Source organism: Mesoplodon densirostris, chromosome 2, assembly GCF_025265405.1.
Source record: "Mesoplodon densirostris isolate mMesDen1 chromosome 2, mMesDen1 primary haplotype, whole genome shotgun sequence".
Classification (NCBI taxonomy): Eukaryota; Metazoa; Chordata; class Mammalia; order Artiodactyla; family Ziphiidae; genus Mesoplodon; species Mesoplodon densirostris.
Genome location: NC_082662.1, coordinates 12,107,819 through 12,122,292, shown reverse-complemented (window position 1 = coordinate 12,122,292; position 14,474 = coordinate 12,107,819). Strand labels below are relative to the sequence as shown.

At 48.1% G+C, this 14,474-nt stretch overlaps 1 protein-coding gene across 1 annotated transcript in view; it reads right to left on the bottom strand.

Moving 5' to 3' along the window:
- Positions 1-10,403: 10,403 nt before the first annotated feature.
- The window catches only part of LOC132502425 (forkhead-associated domain-containing protein 1-like), a 94,201-nt gene continuing 90,130 nt past the window's right edge, over positions 10,404-14,474 (bottom strand). The window contains exon 17 of the mRNA XM_060118336.1: positions 10,404-10,589. Within this exon, the coding sequence (XP_059974319.1) occupies positions 10,473-10,589 (117 nt within the window). The 3' untranslated portion in view covers positions 10,404-10,472. The remainder of the gene's footprint in view (positions 10,590-14,474) is intronic.

Genomic DNA, 14,474 nt, shown 5'->3' with positions numbered 1-14,474 from the left:
ACGGGTTCGTGCCCCGGTCTGGGAGGATCCCATATGCCGCGGAGCGGCTGGGCCCGTGAGCCATGGCCACTGAGCCTGCGCATCCGGAGCCTGTGCTCCGCAACGGGAGAGGCCACAACAGTGAGAGGCCCGCATACCGCAAAAAGAAAAAAAAAAAAAAAAAAAAAAAATGTGTTGCATGAATAGACTGTTTAACTTGGAGATTCCCAAATGGAGCTCATCAGGGACGTTTTCCCATTAAAATCCTGGGAAATGTGCTTGGGGACTCACCAGGAAGAGGGTGGCTAAAATCCCGAGGGCCGTGGTTCCTAGTACCAGCCACTTAGTTCTGAGTACACAGACAACTCGGCGTTAGCCTGAAAACAAACAAAACGGACGTCATGAGAGTTGCCATCACGTGCCTCGAGGAACCAAGCCTTGTGCAAGGCTGACCCCAGGGCTGCCTCAACTGGTCTTACCTACGGGGCCCTGCTGCCGTTTTCCTGAGATGGCTTTATATGAAGATTCCTTGCAAACTATTGGTGGCGCCTGTTGAATCTTCCCAAAACACGTTTTCAGAAATGAGTGTGAGGCTCACACTTGGAGAAGTGCTTGAATCTTCAAGTTCTCCATCAGGAGACTGTGGTCTAGTCACAGCCACCACGTGGCAACTCCCCCCCGCACCCCCGCCTCCACTCTGAGTCAGGTGTAGCTTTGGCACGTTGCCTGTGGTTTCCTCAGGTGCTCAAAAGTAGGAAACTCCAGGGCTTCCCTGGTGGCGCAGTGGTTGGGAGTCCGCCTGCCGATGCAGGGGACACGGGTTCGTGCCCCGGTCCGGGAGGATCCCACATGCCATGGAGTGGCTGGGCCCATGAGCCATGGCTGCTGGACCTGTGCATCTGGAGCCTGTGCTCCACAACGGGAGAGAACACAACAGTGAGAGGCCCGCGTACCACACACACAAAAAAAAATTAGGAAACTCCATTTTGCTGGTGTAGAGAGGAAGGCTCAGAGGGATCCAATTATTTGCTCACGATCATCCTTCTAGGAAGCAGCAGTGCTTGGATTAAAACAAAGTCCTCCCCAGTTGAAAGCCCATCTCTCGCCCTCTGTGCTTGCATACAGAGCAGGGGCTGTCCTTTTGTACCTCCACACTTAAATACTCAGCACAATTTGTCCTAGGAGCTAAATGGGCCTGGCCAGGGCCCTTAAGGCAACAAATGAGACCAGTAATCCTCAGAAGGGCTCTTCGTGTACTGCCCATTTATGGCCTGTGGTTTGATTGATCCATCCATTTCCAGGGATAAAGCTGTGTCCCATTTTCAGTTTTGCTCCACAGTTGTGGGTTTAGTTTAGAGTTCCCATCTCACACGTGTTCATCCAGAGCCAAGGCGTCTCAGAACATTTGGCATCAAGCAACAGAAACCCACTGCAACTCGTTTAGGCATAAGATAGGACTTTATTGAAAGTAGCCTGGGGCATCCAATAGGACAGTGAGTGAGGCCAGGCTAAGGAGAGCCCAGAACTCTCTCTTTCTATGAAGGACTGTTTTCTCCGTGAACCTCTGCTTCATGAGTCTCCTCTTGCAGACCAGCTTTCTCTGTGCACGTGGCTCCCTGGTGGCTTTCAAGTTGATTAGATCCAGTGCAAGTAGCCAGTCCAAAATGACCATGGTCATTGTCACCCAAGGCCACGGGACCCACTTTGGGAAACACTGTTCAAGCAAGGACCCTTCCCATGGAGAGCGGGGCTTCATGCCTTATCCCCAGAACCCAGAACAGTACCCTGGCACATATCTGTGGAGCTCCATACCTGTCTGTGGGTGGATGCAGCTGACTTAGCTGCACACACACACCAGGCAGCGCTCTGCACTGCGGTCACAGCTGTGCTCCAACATGATCTTTATCTCAATCATCTGCCTGTGGCTCCCCTTTTCAGAACTGTAACTGGTCTGAGAAAAGGGAAAATCAAAATTGAGACCCGGTGGAGTATCCACTGTGGGCCCAGCACTGCCTGATATGATGCAAAGGCAGGGCCCGCCTTCAAGGACATGGGCTAAGTTTAGGATCCGACCTTAAAAGGGGAATTTATTGGGAGGACACAGCATTTCTTGTGGAACCCAGGGGCAGAAGTACAGCTGGGCTTTCCAAGGCATCAGGACCAAAGACCAGAAAGTCATCAGGACACAGCTATGTCTGAGGTCTCATCCTCATGTCGGCCTCTTTCAGCAGTCACCTTCTCTCTGTGCTGAGGTACGTCCCCTGCTTCACTCACCTGTGGCCCCTTAATCCCTGATACCACGTTGCCCAACCCAGGACCTGGGAGAGATGAGCCTAGCCCAGCCCAGCATCTGATTGGATCTCCTGGGTCAGGTGAACACATACCTATCAGCGGTGACTTGAGAGGGTGGAGGTCACATGGCACCAATATGGCTGCTGAGATTCCTCCTTTTGGGTGGGGTGGGAGTGCTGGGGGGAATTTTCTTTGCTCTTTCATAGCCCTGGGGCCAGTTAGGGCCCAAGAACAGGTGAGGTGGGTGGCTTTTGATTTTTCTCCCCTGTCTCTGCCTTTCTTCTATTTAGTCTAAGAACAAAAACACGGCGGAGAGGAAAGGAAGGGCCAGGGTCTTTCTTCTGGTTTTTACCTTTTTAGCTTTTTCTGTAGTGAAAAGATAGAGAGCTCTGAGAAGTCTGAACCAGTGAACAAGCAGGACGAGTGTGCCTTCGGGAATTTTGAGGTGAAAGTGACCTCCTGCTTTGGTTTTAATTTACTCTTGCAGATAACTTCCTTGTCTTCCTAGGCACTATTCAGGGCTCCAGCCTATTGCTACCATTCCCAGCTAACATTCTCCCTGCCTTCCTTTTAGATGGAGGTGCATCCATGCTCCATATTTTACGTACTAAACATCCATGAGCTATTCTCTGAACAACGTGAATAATTTTCTACTTGATTGTTTCCACACATACAAAACAACTAAGGTCCTTTGTGCAATTCCCACAGCACTCCTGCCATATAGGAAGAGTCCAGAAGTGTTCAGATCAAAGTGGGGGGCTGGTCTCTAATGAGTTGAAGATTGAGGCCCGTGTTGGTTTGCTAAACACAGTGATGAATTCCCACTAGCTTAGTGGCCTAAAACAACAAACGTATTCTCTCATGGTTCTGGGGGCTGGAAGCCCCAAATCAGTATCAGCTGGGCTGCAATCAAGGTTTTTCAGAAGAACCAAACTCCCTTGGATGCTCTAGGGAGGAGTCCATCCCTTGCCTCTTCCAGCTCTGGTGGCTGCTGGCATCCCTTTTTTCTTTTTTTCTTTTTTTTTTTCTCGCTATGTAGGAATCCCATCTAGGGAAATACAATAATTTATATGTGCATTTTCCTGTTGATGGACATTTAAATTGTTTCCAATTTTCAATATGATTTCTTTTAAAAAAATTTTTATATACTTTTTCAAGGTTACTTTACATTTACAGTATTACAAAATATTGGCTATATTCCCTGTGTTGTACAATACATCCTTGAGCCTATCGTACACCGAGAAGTTTACATCTCTCACCTCCCAACCCTGTATTGTACCCTCCTCCCACTCCGCGCTGGCAACCATTAGTTTGTTGTCTATATCTGTGACTCTCCTTTTTTGGTATATTCGGTAGTTTGTTGTATTTTTTACATTCCATATATAGGTGATATCCTACAGTATTTGTTTTTGTTTGACTTATTTCACTTACCACAATGCCCTCCAAGTCCACCCATGTTGCTGCAAATGGCAAAATTTCGTTCTTTTTTAAGGCTGAGTAGTATTCCATTGGTTATATGTACCACATCTTCTTTATCCATTCATCTCTTTTAATTTTTTTTTTTTTTTTTTGCGGTACGCGGGCCTCTCACTGTTGTGGCCTCCCCCGTTGCAGAGCACAGGCTCCAGATGCACAGGCTCAACGTCCATGGCTCACGGGCCCGGCCGCACCGCGGCATGTGGGATCTTCCTGGACCGGGGCACAAACCCGTGTCCCCTGCATTGGCAGGCGGACTCTCAACCACTGCGCCACCAGGGAAGCCCCTATTCATACATCTCTTGATGACACTTAGGTTGCTTCCGTATCTGGGTAATTGTAAATAATGACACTCTGAACATTGGGGTGCATGTATCTTTTCAAATACATGTTTTTTATAACACGTGTTTTTGTTTTTTTTGGATTTATACCCAGGAGTTGAGTTTCGAGGTCATATGCTAGTTCTATTTTTAGTTTTCTGAGAACCCTCGATACTGTTTTCCACAGTGGCTGTGCCAGTTTACATTCCTACCAACACTGTACCAGGGTTCCCTTTTCTCTAAAAATTGTAAATTTTCTTCCTAGGGGTAATTGAGATGGTAGTTCAATAATAACATAAGATCAGGTGAAGCCTAAAGAAATTTTAGAAAACCTGTATAAAGTAAGAAAACATCTGTTCGCTGGCATCTGAATGATAGAGAGACACCAAGACATGTGGGCCAAGTTCTGGAGAGAAGGGAAACACAGACGCAAGCCTGACATTTGGTGCAGCTTTTCTCCTTGGGGCATTGGCTGATTCAAATCTTACAGCCTAGGAGCTGAAAAGCCAAGGAGTTCAAAAGACTCTAACCACAGAAGCTGCTGGCATCCCTGGACTTGTAGGTGCAGCACTCTAGTCCTGCCTCTGTGGTCACTGCCTCCGCCTCTTCTTTGTATATAATCTCCTCCTGTCTCTCACTTATAAGTACACTTACAGATGGCACTTAGGGCGAGGATAGTCTCAACTCAAAGTCCTTATATCCACAAAACTTTACCTTGTAAGGTAACATTCTCAGGTCCCAGGGATTAGAGCCTGAGATCTTTGGGGCCACCAGTCAGCCCACTGTAAGCCCTAAACGTCTTCTCTCCTGAGGAAGGTCTAGGCTGGGCAGAAACCCCGACAGACATCTACCAGAGGCCAGATTGAGAGCCCGTTTAGAAGGTCATTTCTCAGCTCATTTGGAACCTTGCTATTGCCCTTTTTGGTTTTTTCTTTTCTTTTCGGTACGTGGGTCTCTCACTGTTGCGGCCTCTACCGCTGCGGAGCACAGGCTCTGGACGCACAGGCTCAGCAGCCATGGCTCACGGGCCCAGCCGCTCGGTGGCATGTGGGATCCTCCCGGACCGGAGCACGAACCCGTGTCCCCTGCACTGGCAGGCGGACTCTCAACCACAGCGCCACCAAGGAAGCTCTGCGCTTTCTTTTTTCCTCCTGTTTGTCCTCAACAGGGGGAAGCATTAAGAGTAAATGAGGGGCTTCCCTGGTGGTGCAGTGGTTAAAAATCCGCCTGCCAATGCAGGGGACACAGGCTCGAGCCCTGGCCCAGGAAGATCCAACATGCTGTGGAGCAACTAAGCCCGTGCGCCACGACTACTGAGCCTGCGTTCTTGAGCCTGCGAGCCACAACTCCTGAAGCCTCCATGCCTAGAGCCTGTGCTCGGCAACAAGAGAAGGCCATGGAATGAGAAGCCCCGTGCAACGCAACAAAGAGTAGCCCCTGCTCGCCACAACTAGAGAAAGCCCGGGCGCAGCAACGTAGACCCAATGCAGCCATAAATTAAAATAATAATAATAATAATAAAAAAATAAATGCATTAGTGGATTTTGGGTTTCCTCTCATCGTTAGCGTATTGCTTTCATTCCTAAGACCCTAAAAAATTGGAAACCACTCCACTTACCAGGAACACACTTTGCAACACGGATCCAGGGGAAGCTGTTTTCTTCCGTAGACACTTCATGACCCCGGTTTCCACAACAGCAGGAACTGCTGGCTCTGCCAAGTTGCTGGAGAAGGGCACCTTATCTGCAAAGTCACGAATCCCAATGGGCCCCCATTGGCAAGGGTGGAAGGAAGTTGTTTGGCTTAGCTTCTTGGGGGATCAGAAGATTGGGAGTTCTGGTGGGGGGACTGCAGGTACCTTGCTGTCCCTTGGTACAACGTCAGGGGAAAGAAAGGTCGCTGGTAGCTTCTCAGAGCTACCAGTTGGGGCTGTGCAGAGCGTCTTAGTAAATGCCATTTTGGTTGCAAATAACAGAAACTCAAACTGGCTGAAGAAAAAAGGCGACATCTATGGGGAAGAAAAGATGGCTCCTGCCTGTCCAGACTCCTCCGCTTTGCTTGCCCTTTGATTCTCTAACCTTCCGCATTTCCTTTCAGTAAACTCCTTTTCTGTTTAAGTTAGCCACAGGAGATTTCTGTTGGTTGCAACCAGAGAATCTTGAGTGATACAAAACGTCCTAGTGGAACCCAAGGGCAGGCATTTGAATGGGCCTTTCCAAGGAAAGAAACCAGGAACCAGAAAGTCATCAGGAATCAGGGCAACTTTGTGCATCAGTTGGAATGCTTTCAGCTTTTTTTTTTTTTTTTTCCTTCATGGAGCTCATAATCCATTCATTTATTCAATAAACAATTATTGAGTATCTATCCTGTGCCAGGCACCCTGGTAGGTCTTAGAGTTCCATACAGGTATAAAATATGCCAAGACCCCTGCCCTCAAGTAGCTCACATTCTAGTGAAGATAAAACATGTGAGCACATAGAGTATATTCACAACACAGAATAAGAAGAGCTATGCCATGGACACATATACACCAGCAAACATAAAATAGATAGCTAGTCTGAAGCAGCTGCACAGCACAGGGAGAGCAGCTTGGCGCCCCGCGACCACCTAGAGGGGTGGGACAAGGAGGGTGGGAGGGAGGGAGACGCAAGAGGGAAGAGACATGGGAACACATGCACATGCATAACTGATTCACCCTGCCACAAAGCAGAAACCGACACACCATTGTAAAGCAACTACACTCCAATAAAGATGCAAAAAAAAAAAAAAACAAGAGCTATGCCAGAGGGATGAAGCATGACTGTCTTCATAGACCTAGAAAGCACAGATGCAATTATCCTGGTAGAGAGGGCCTGGGCAGAGAATCGCAGTTAGGTGAACCTGTGTGCACAGAGAACATGGTATGTATGAGAAGCTGCAAGTTTTCAACATCCGTGGAGCAAAAGAGTTCTTGCAAAAGTAGTGGGAGACGTGGCTGAAGAAATTGGTTGAGGATGAAGCATAAAAAACCCACTGAAGTGTGATCTTTTTATCCTGAGGAGGCATGGGGGAGCCATGGAAGATTTTTAAGCTGTTTGAGGACATGGTCAATTCTCTGGGTTTCAGAAAAGTCCCTCTGGAGTATGGGATGTGGTGAAAGTTGGGCTGGACCTTTCACCAGCAGGCATGCTCAGTCGCTCAGGAAAGGTTTTCCGCTCTGCCTTGGGAAATTTTTCACGCCGCTCTGGCAGCGGAGCTCGCCCCGCCCACGGCTTCTCCTCACTGGATTGGTTGAACTCAGGGAGGCTACCAGGAGGCCCAGTTGACCTCCCAACTCCACACCCCCGCCCCCGCCCGTTAACGCTCTGGGCGCGCGCTGCCTTCAGCTTTAAATAACAGAAACCTGGATGTGGGTAGATGGTAAAAATTTGGAGCCCCTCCCAAATGAACTCTAGCCATGTGGCTTGCTTTGTCTGATGAGATGTTGGCAAACACATGGCAGGTGGAGACTTGAAAAGTGTGCTTTGAGGCTTTCTCTCTCCTGTTGCTCTTGGAAACCTGTACCCACCACACGTGGCCTGGTCTGGCCTGCTGGGTGATGAGGGACCACACCAGGCAGAATCAGACGTCCCAGCTGAGGCCTTTCTAGACCAGGGTTTCTCATTCTCGGTACTATTGACATATTGGATCAAATAAGTCTTGGTTGTGGGCAGCTGTTCTGTGCACTGCAGGATGTTTAGCAGCATCCCTGGCCTCTACCCCGAGATGACAGTATCACCCCCACCCCAGTTTAACAACCAAAGTGTGTCCAGACATTGCCAAATGCCCCCTGGGTGGCAAAATCGCCCCCAGTTGAGAACCACTGTCCTAACCCAGCTTGCCTGGCAATGACCAGGCTGGCCTGTACACGAAGCCACCCTAAACTAGCCCCAGTCAAACCAACCAGGCCAGTACAAGTGGCCAGCTTGACGCCTGGAATCCTGAGAACTGATAGTTGCCATTTTAAGTCACTAACTTTTGAGTGATTTGCTCCACAGCACAAACAGGTACATCTGACTACAGTGGCTGAAACTGATAGGATTGATTTATTTATACAACAGGATGTACAGAGGTAGGCAGTTCAGGTACAGTGCAGAGCACAGTGAGGCCACTAGGCTCCCACCCAGGCTTTTCATGTCTTTCCACTCCACTGTCCTTTGAGTTGGGCTTTGGTCTCTTGCTTGTTACCTGTTGATCCCCAACATGGCTGCTCCAGCTCCAAGTCTGAGCTCCAGGAGAGGAAAAGGAGACAAGGCAAAGGGACAAAGAGAAAAACTTTCTCCTAGCAAAGCCTTGCCTTTAATTCCAGAAGGGAAGCCCTGCCAAGGGCCCTCACCTGCACGTCACTAGCCAGAACTGAACAACACAGCCAGGTCTAGCTGCAGGGGAGGCTGGGAAATGAGGGCATTTCGCGTGCTGCTTATACAGTAGAGGGAGGCAATGACTAAGAGGCTTGTAGTGTCTGCTGCACTGTCTCTCTGGGGGTCGTCTTGATTTCTTCTTCTTTATTTTTGCCACACGGAGTGGCTTATGGGATCCTAGCTCCCTGACCAGGGATTGAGTCCGGGCCCTTGGCAGTGAAAGTGCAGGGTGGACTGCCAGGGAATTCCCTGGGTCTTGGTTTCTTGTCTCTACCTGTTGCTTATTTATCCTGGCCATCTTTTTCTACGACTGGCTTTGTTTCTCCAAACACAGTGGGAGAAATGGCCACCCCACCTGGGAACTGCATCAAGACTTTCAGCTCCAGGCCATTAATGACCTGTGTGGTAACTCCGTGTCCCACTTCCAAATATCAAGGGCACAGGTGCTGATTGGCCCAGCTTGGGTTAGAAGAGAAACCTGATTGGTCTGGCTTGGGTAGAATATCTACTGATCAGCCAGTCAGGTGTGGCCAAGAGAGCAGCAGTAGGTAGGGTAAACCTGGTTGGGGAATGTGCATTCTCAGAGAAAGGGGTGTGTGGCTGAGGAGACACCTAAAGAACCATCTAGTTCAAGGAGTGAAGAAAAGACATTGCCACTGTGGGTTGCAATGTTGATACGATAAAGATTAACACGTCCTTTGAAAGACCTCAAATACAGTGGAGTCACATAGGCATTACATTTAATTTATGCAAATTCAAATATTTGTATTCAACCAAAGTATTTTTTTCCCACACAATTTGGCTTCCAAACATGAGCCAGCTACTTAACTACTGCCTGACCAAGTGATCTTTTCTGGTGCTGGAGATTGCTGTTTTGGATTTTGGGGATATGGTACAGTATAAGTAATATGTTCTTTATGGAAAACTGCTGGGATTTTCAAGATTATTTTTAGGGTCAGGTGATGCTCACCCTTCTCACTGTGTAAGAAGTACCTTTAGTGGAAGATCATGCAAATCATTTTTCCCATTTCCTTCTAGTTTTAATCAGTATAAAGAATGCATTTGGTTTTAAAATATCAAACTACTTTTATTGTGGCTTTTTAAAAATAAAAAATAAATGATATTCATGGCTTCTGGCTCTTCCTCCAGTTTTGTTTGGTGGTCTCTGGCCGTACAAGAAAGGCAGGGAGAGAACAGATGGCTGGAGAGAAGGCAAAAATGAGGGTCTCTTCAAACACCACGGGAAAGGGGTGTGTCCACCTGGGCAGTGTGTGTTCTTTGATGACTGGGTACTTGGTCTGTCCTGATGGCCTGGGACTTGACCTACTGGGCTGTCTTGGTGCGGCAGAATGGGCAGCGTGAGATGGAGTTAGAAACCTGGGTTCCAGACCCAATTCTTGAATTTACTAGCTGTGTGACTTTAGATGGGCCATTTAACCTCTCTGGGCCTCAGCTTCCTCATTTGTAAAATGGGGAACATAATGCTATTTACCTCCCAGGGCTTGAGAGAGGATTAGACGAGAAGTGTTTTGAACACCGCACAGCGCCATATAAACATGACTCACTGTTATGGAAGCGATAAAACTGGTTGCTGTTCACATTTATTATAATCAATTCAGATATAAATGCACTATACCATGGCCCCAACAGCCCTGAGGTTACCATTCTGTCCTGTGGCCCCAGTACACGCCCTGGGTTTTCTCAACTGCGGGCTTCTCAGAGCTCCTTGGAGGTGTGACATTTGGGTTTGTCACTACCCAAACACATAATTGCATCTACCAGGCCTAGGAGTCTGAATTTCAAACTTAATCTTCATATGCCTGTGTATGTTTACATTCATAATATCTGTGAAAAGAACCCCTCTCCTCACACACTCCAAAATGCAGTATTGTGCAAAATACCAGTCTAGGAAGCAACACACTAGGGTAGCAACCTTTAATGTCCTAAAAAAGCATCTTAGTAGTTTGACGCAGAAGAGTTACACTGACTCACAGAGGATCACGCGAGGCCCAGCGGGACGACGTTTCTAGTTCCTTCCACCAGGTTTAGAAAACAGAAGGCTCTGGCTGGATTTGCTAGACACTTCTCTCTTCAGCATCTCCCTTCCTTGGTCCATCTTTGGGGTGCCTTTTCTGGCTCCAACCTACAACAAGCAAGAGCAACAAATGCCCAAACTCAATAATTGTAGGGAGATCCCCAAATATTTCTCAAATGGCATTTTTTTTTACTGAAAATAAAATCTTTGTTGTAAAAAATATTTATATACACGCATAGACGTGAGCAAAATGAAGGTAAAATGATCCACCATTATCACACTACCCACAGGTAACCTTATTCACATTTTGGTGTACACTCTTCCAGGTACACAAATAACGTTTTCTTCTGACATTTGCATCTTTTTTTGAACCAGGAGTTTCTGATTATAGGCAATTTCATTGGGATGGACTTTCTCTCGAAAAGCTGTTACTGAACTGAATGCCTTATGTCTCTGATGTCTTAGGAGGGTAAGATGCAGCATACTCTAGGGGGTCTGTCTAACCCTTTTCTGAGCACTACTCCTGGATCCAGGCAGCCATGTGTGTGACTCTGTCCCTGGTCATAGCTGATCGGGCACTTGGCACGGGTTGGGCTTTTAAGATGGTCACTCCCAGGATTTGGGGTTATGGGCTCTAAGATGCTACTTGCTTCCTGGGCTGGTCCTTTGAACTGGGGGACCGTGAGGTCATTCCTTCCTGTCACATGACTGGAGAGAGCAGAGATCAGGGGAGCCACACAGAGACACAGGGAGGAGATACGGCCTGTGTGTGCGTGTGCGCATGATTGTGTGTGTGTAAAAGAGATGATGCCTGAGATCTGATGGCTTACCAGTTCTATTTCGAGGCCAGGCTCTCTTTCAGCTCCCAGTTTTTATGAGGCACTCACCCCTATATCCTTAAAAAAGCCCCCTGCCCCCCTTTGTTTTTTGCGGTACGCAGGCCTCTCAGTGTTGTGGCCTCTCCCGTTGCAGAGCACAGGCTCCGGACGCGCAGGCTCAGCAGCCATGGCTCACAGGCCCAGCCGCTCCGCGGCATGTGGGATTTTCCCAGACCGGGGCACGAACCCGTGTCCCCTGCATCGGAAGGCAGACTCTCAACCACTGCGCCACCAGGGAAGCCCAAGGCCCACTCTTGGGGAAGGAGTCGCCCAAGTTACACTTGGCAAGGAACCTGGAGGAAACCTTTCTGTACTGACGAGATCCTAGACACCAAACTTCTAAGCTCAGGCTGGAGGGCAGGGAGAATGGGAAGCTGGCTCTTTGCTCTTAGCCGAAGCACCATCTGCCCCGCTTCTGTTAAAGCCAGAGGCAGCGTGAAGTTCCAGGGCGTCTCACATCTCAGAGAAGCACAATGTTCCCACAACATCCGGGGCCCATCCCAATACGTCCTCTGCCATTTCACATCCCCAGGTGGTCCTCAGACAAAACCTAGATGTGGGGCAGTTTCTGCCTCCTCCCAGCTCAGTCATATATGTGAGTGAATAGGTAACAAACTTCCAGTCGTTTCCACTTTGCAGGGTGGCAAACGTCTCAGATCAAGTGGGGCCCTCAGGATGCTCTCTATCCTCTTAACATACTGCTCTGGGGAGTAACCATCTTCTGGTCTTAGCACAAGGATGCTGGTTGAGAAGTTTCTATTTTCCAAATATATCCCTCACCTAGAATATCTTCGTTTCTTCCCATGATAATTTGGTTACCTCAGAATGACTGTGGCCTTTTATCAAACTTGAATGTCTCCTCTCTCATATTCAACCAAAATGTGTTTGGCTTTCTAGCTTCCTGAGAGCTCGCCTCTACTGTCTGCAAAGTGGGAACGTGGACTGGCTTAATTGCAGTTCCAGGGCTGATTTGTCAATGGCAATGTTTCAACATGTTCAAGATTTCATAGTCTTAATTCTCAACTTTGAAGAGAATTCTAGAGGATGCTTCCTTGAAATTTAAGAGAAATGCCACTGGAAATGTATCAGGTTTATTACCTGGGGGTTTCTAACCTAAAGGAGGAAAAGCACTCACCTGGGTGTCAGATCTGCACTGATTCCCAGCTCTCCTACTGAGCTGTGTGGCTCTGGACAAAGAAAGTCTCTGAGCCTCAGACACCTCATCTGTCAATTGGGTATAATAACAACACCCACCCCATAGGGTTGTTGTGAAGCTTAAAAGAGATACTGCACGTCGAGTGTTTGGCTCTGTGCCCGGCACATGCCAAATGCTCAGTACATAATAGATGTGGGATAACTGTCAACTGGGTTTCCTGCTGACGTTCTAGGGTTTTCTCTCTTCTCTCTTCTGGCTCACCTGGAAATGTGAGTTCTGCATCTTTGAGTTCTTCATCAGCTCTACGAACATTCGTCTCTTTAACACAGAAAGAATATTGACCAAATTTAGCTTATGTTCTTCTTTGCCTTTTGCATCAGAGAAAAATGGATTTTTCTCAACTTTCAGATGCTACCCATTTGGATGGAATGTTGAGCCTTCCTAGCTGAGGAGGTGAGGATAGAGGTCTGCAGAAGGGGGTGTGGCTTTGGGGCAACGCTACACTGTCCTGCTGCACCTTTTAGGGAATCTCTGTTCCAGATTCCAGCAGAGAAGGAGGTGGTCAACCAAGAAGGCTATGAAGGATACTGTATTCTTCTTGGAGGACAGATCTGCTTTAGCTGGAAGCAGAGCCTCCTAGATCAGTGGAAGAGGCTGTAGATGGCCAGTGGCTTTCCACCCAGTGGAAATGTTGAAAGCCCCAGTGGCTAACCTCCCTGGCAGGGACTACAGGGGCCTGTTGGGAAGCCAGCATCACTGAAACCCTGGAGCTTGCCGCTCCCCTGGGGTTTGATTACTATTGCTGACCCTTATCTGCTCAAGACCCTGCACCTCAGGGGCAGCTCATCAAAGAAAGAGCATCCCCTAGGCACTGGAGACACAAAAGTGAGAGGGAACTGGGGTCTCCCTTGCAGACTGACACTCCGCAGGTGAATGTGCAGTGGTGTCAGGAAGGAGACGTTCTCCTAGAGCCCTGAGCATCCACTGGGGTCGCCAACCTGATTCCTACAGCGGCCAGGAAAGTAAAAGAAGTGGGTGAAGTGAGCTGGGGTGGTGGTGGACAGCAGCAAACACACGAGCCCAGCGCCTTTCTAAGGGGCCTGGAAGATGGAGGCTTGTGATGGTGGCTTGTGGGTCTGTGGGCCTAGGGTCGCCAGATCTTCCAAGTTTCCCAGAGAAGCTGGAAATCCAGAGTATTCCAGGAAACTGCCCTATTTTGAAATGTAACTTAAAAAAAAATCCCATGAGCCAAATGGAATATATCTGTGGGCTGCCATCTTGCGACACCTGCTTCAGAACCTCCCTGCTTGGTGTCTAGTTGGTGCTCAGTAAATGTTGGAGGGGTTGCCAGATAAAATACAGGATGCCCAGTTAAATCTGAATTTCAGAATGAAGCCAACAAATTTGTGAGTGTGAATATGCCCCGTGTAATATTTAGGACATTTATACTGAATAGCTTTTGTTGTTTATCTGAAATTAAAATTTAACTGGGCATCGTGTTTTGTGTTTGTTTGTTTTCCCCTAAATCTGGCAACCCTACCGGGTAGTCACAAAACTCAGGGAGGAAATAAGGCTGTCTTTTGGGACAGGGCATAGGTGCTTACAAGACTCTTCCATTCTCCCAGAAGGATGCTAACTCTACCCTCAGAGGGATGTCCGTGAAGGCTGATGGGCCCGTATTGAACTGACAGTTGCCCTCCAGGCGTTTTCCGTGGAGAAGGCCTCGAGCCTGCAGCCACTCAGTATTTATCACAAACTCAGTTGAGACAATCACTATCCAAATTCTCAGATTTTATAAAGCAGGGGTTAGTTTTAAACCAACAGCCTTCTTCTCTCCCACCCCATCCCCCACCTCTTTTTTTGCAGAACCGTTTATCCAAGCAAAATCTCATGAGGAACTTGGGGTATAAGATAATGGAGAGCTTCTCTGGCGGGAGAAAGGTGTGTGTGCTTTGAGAG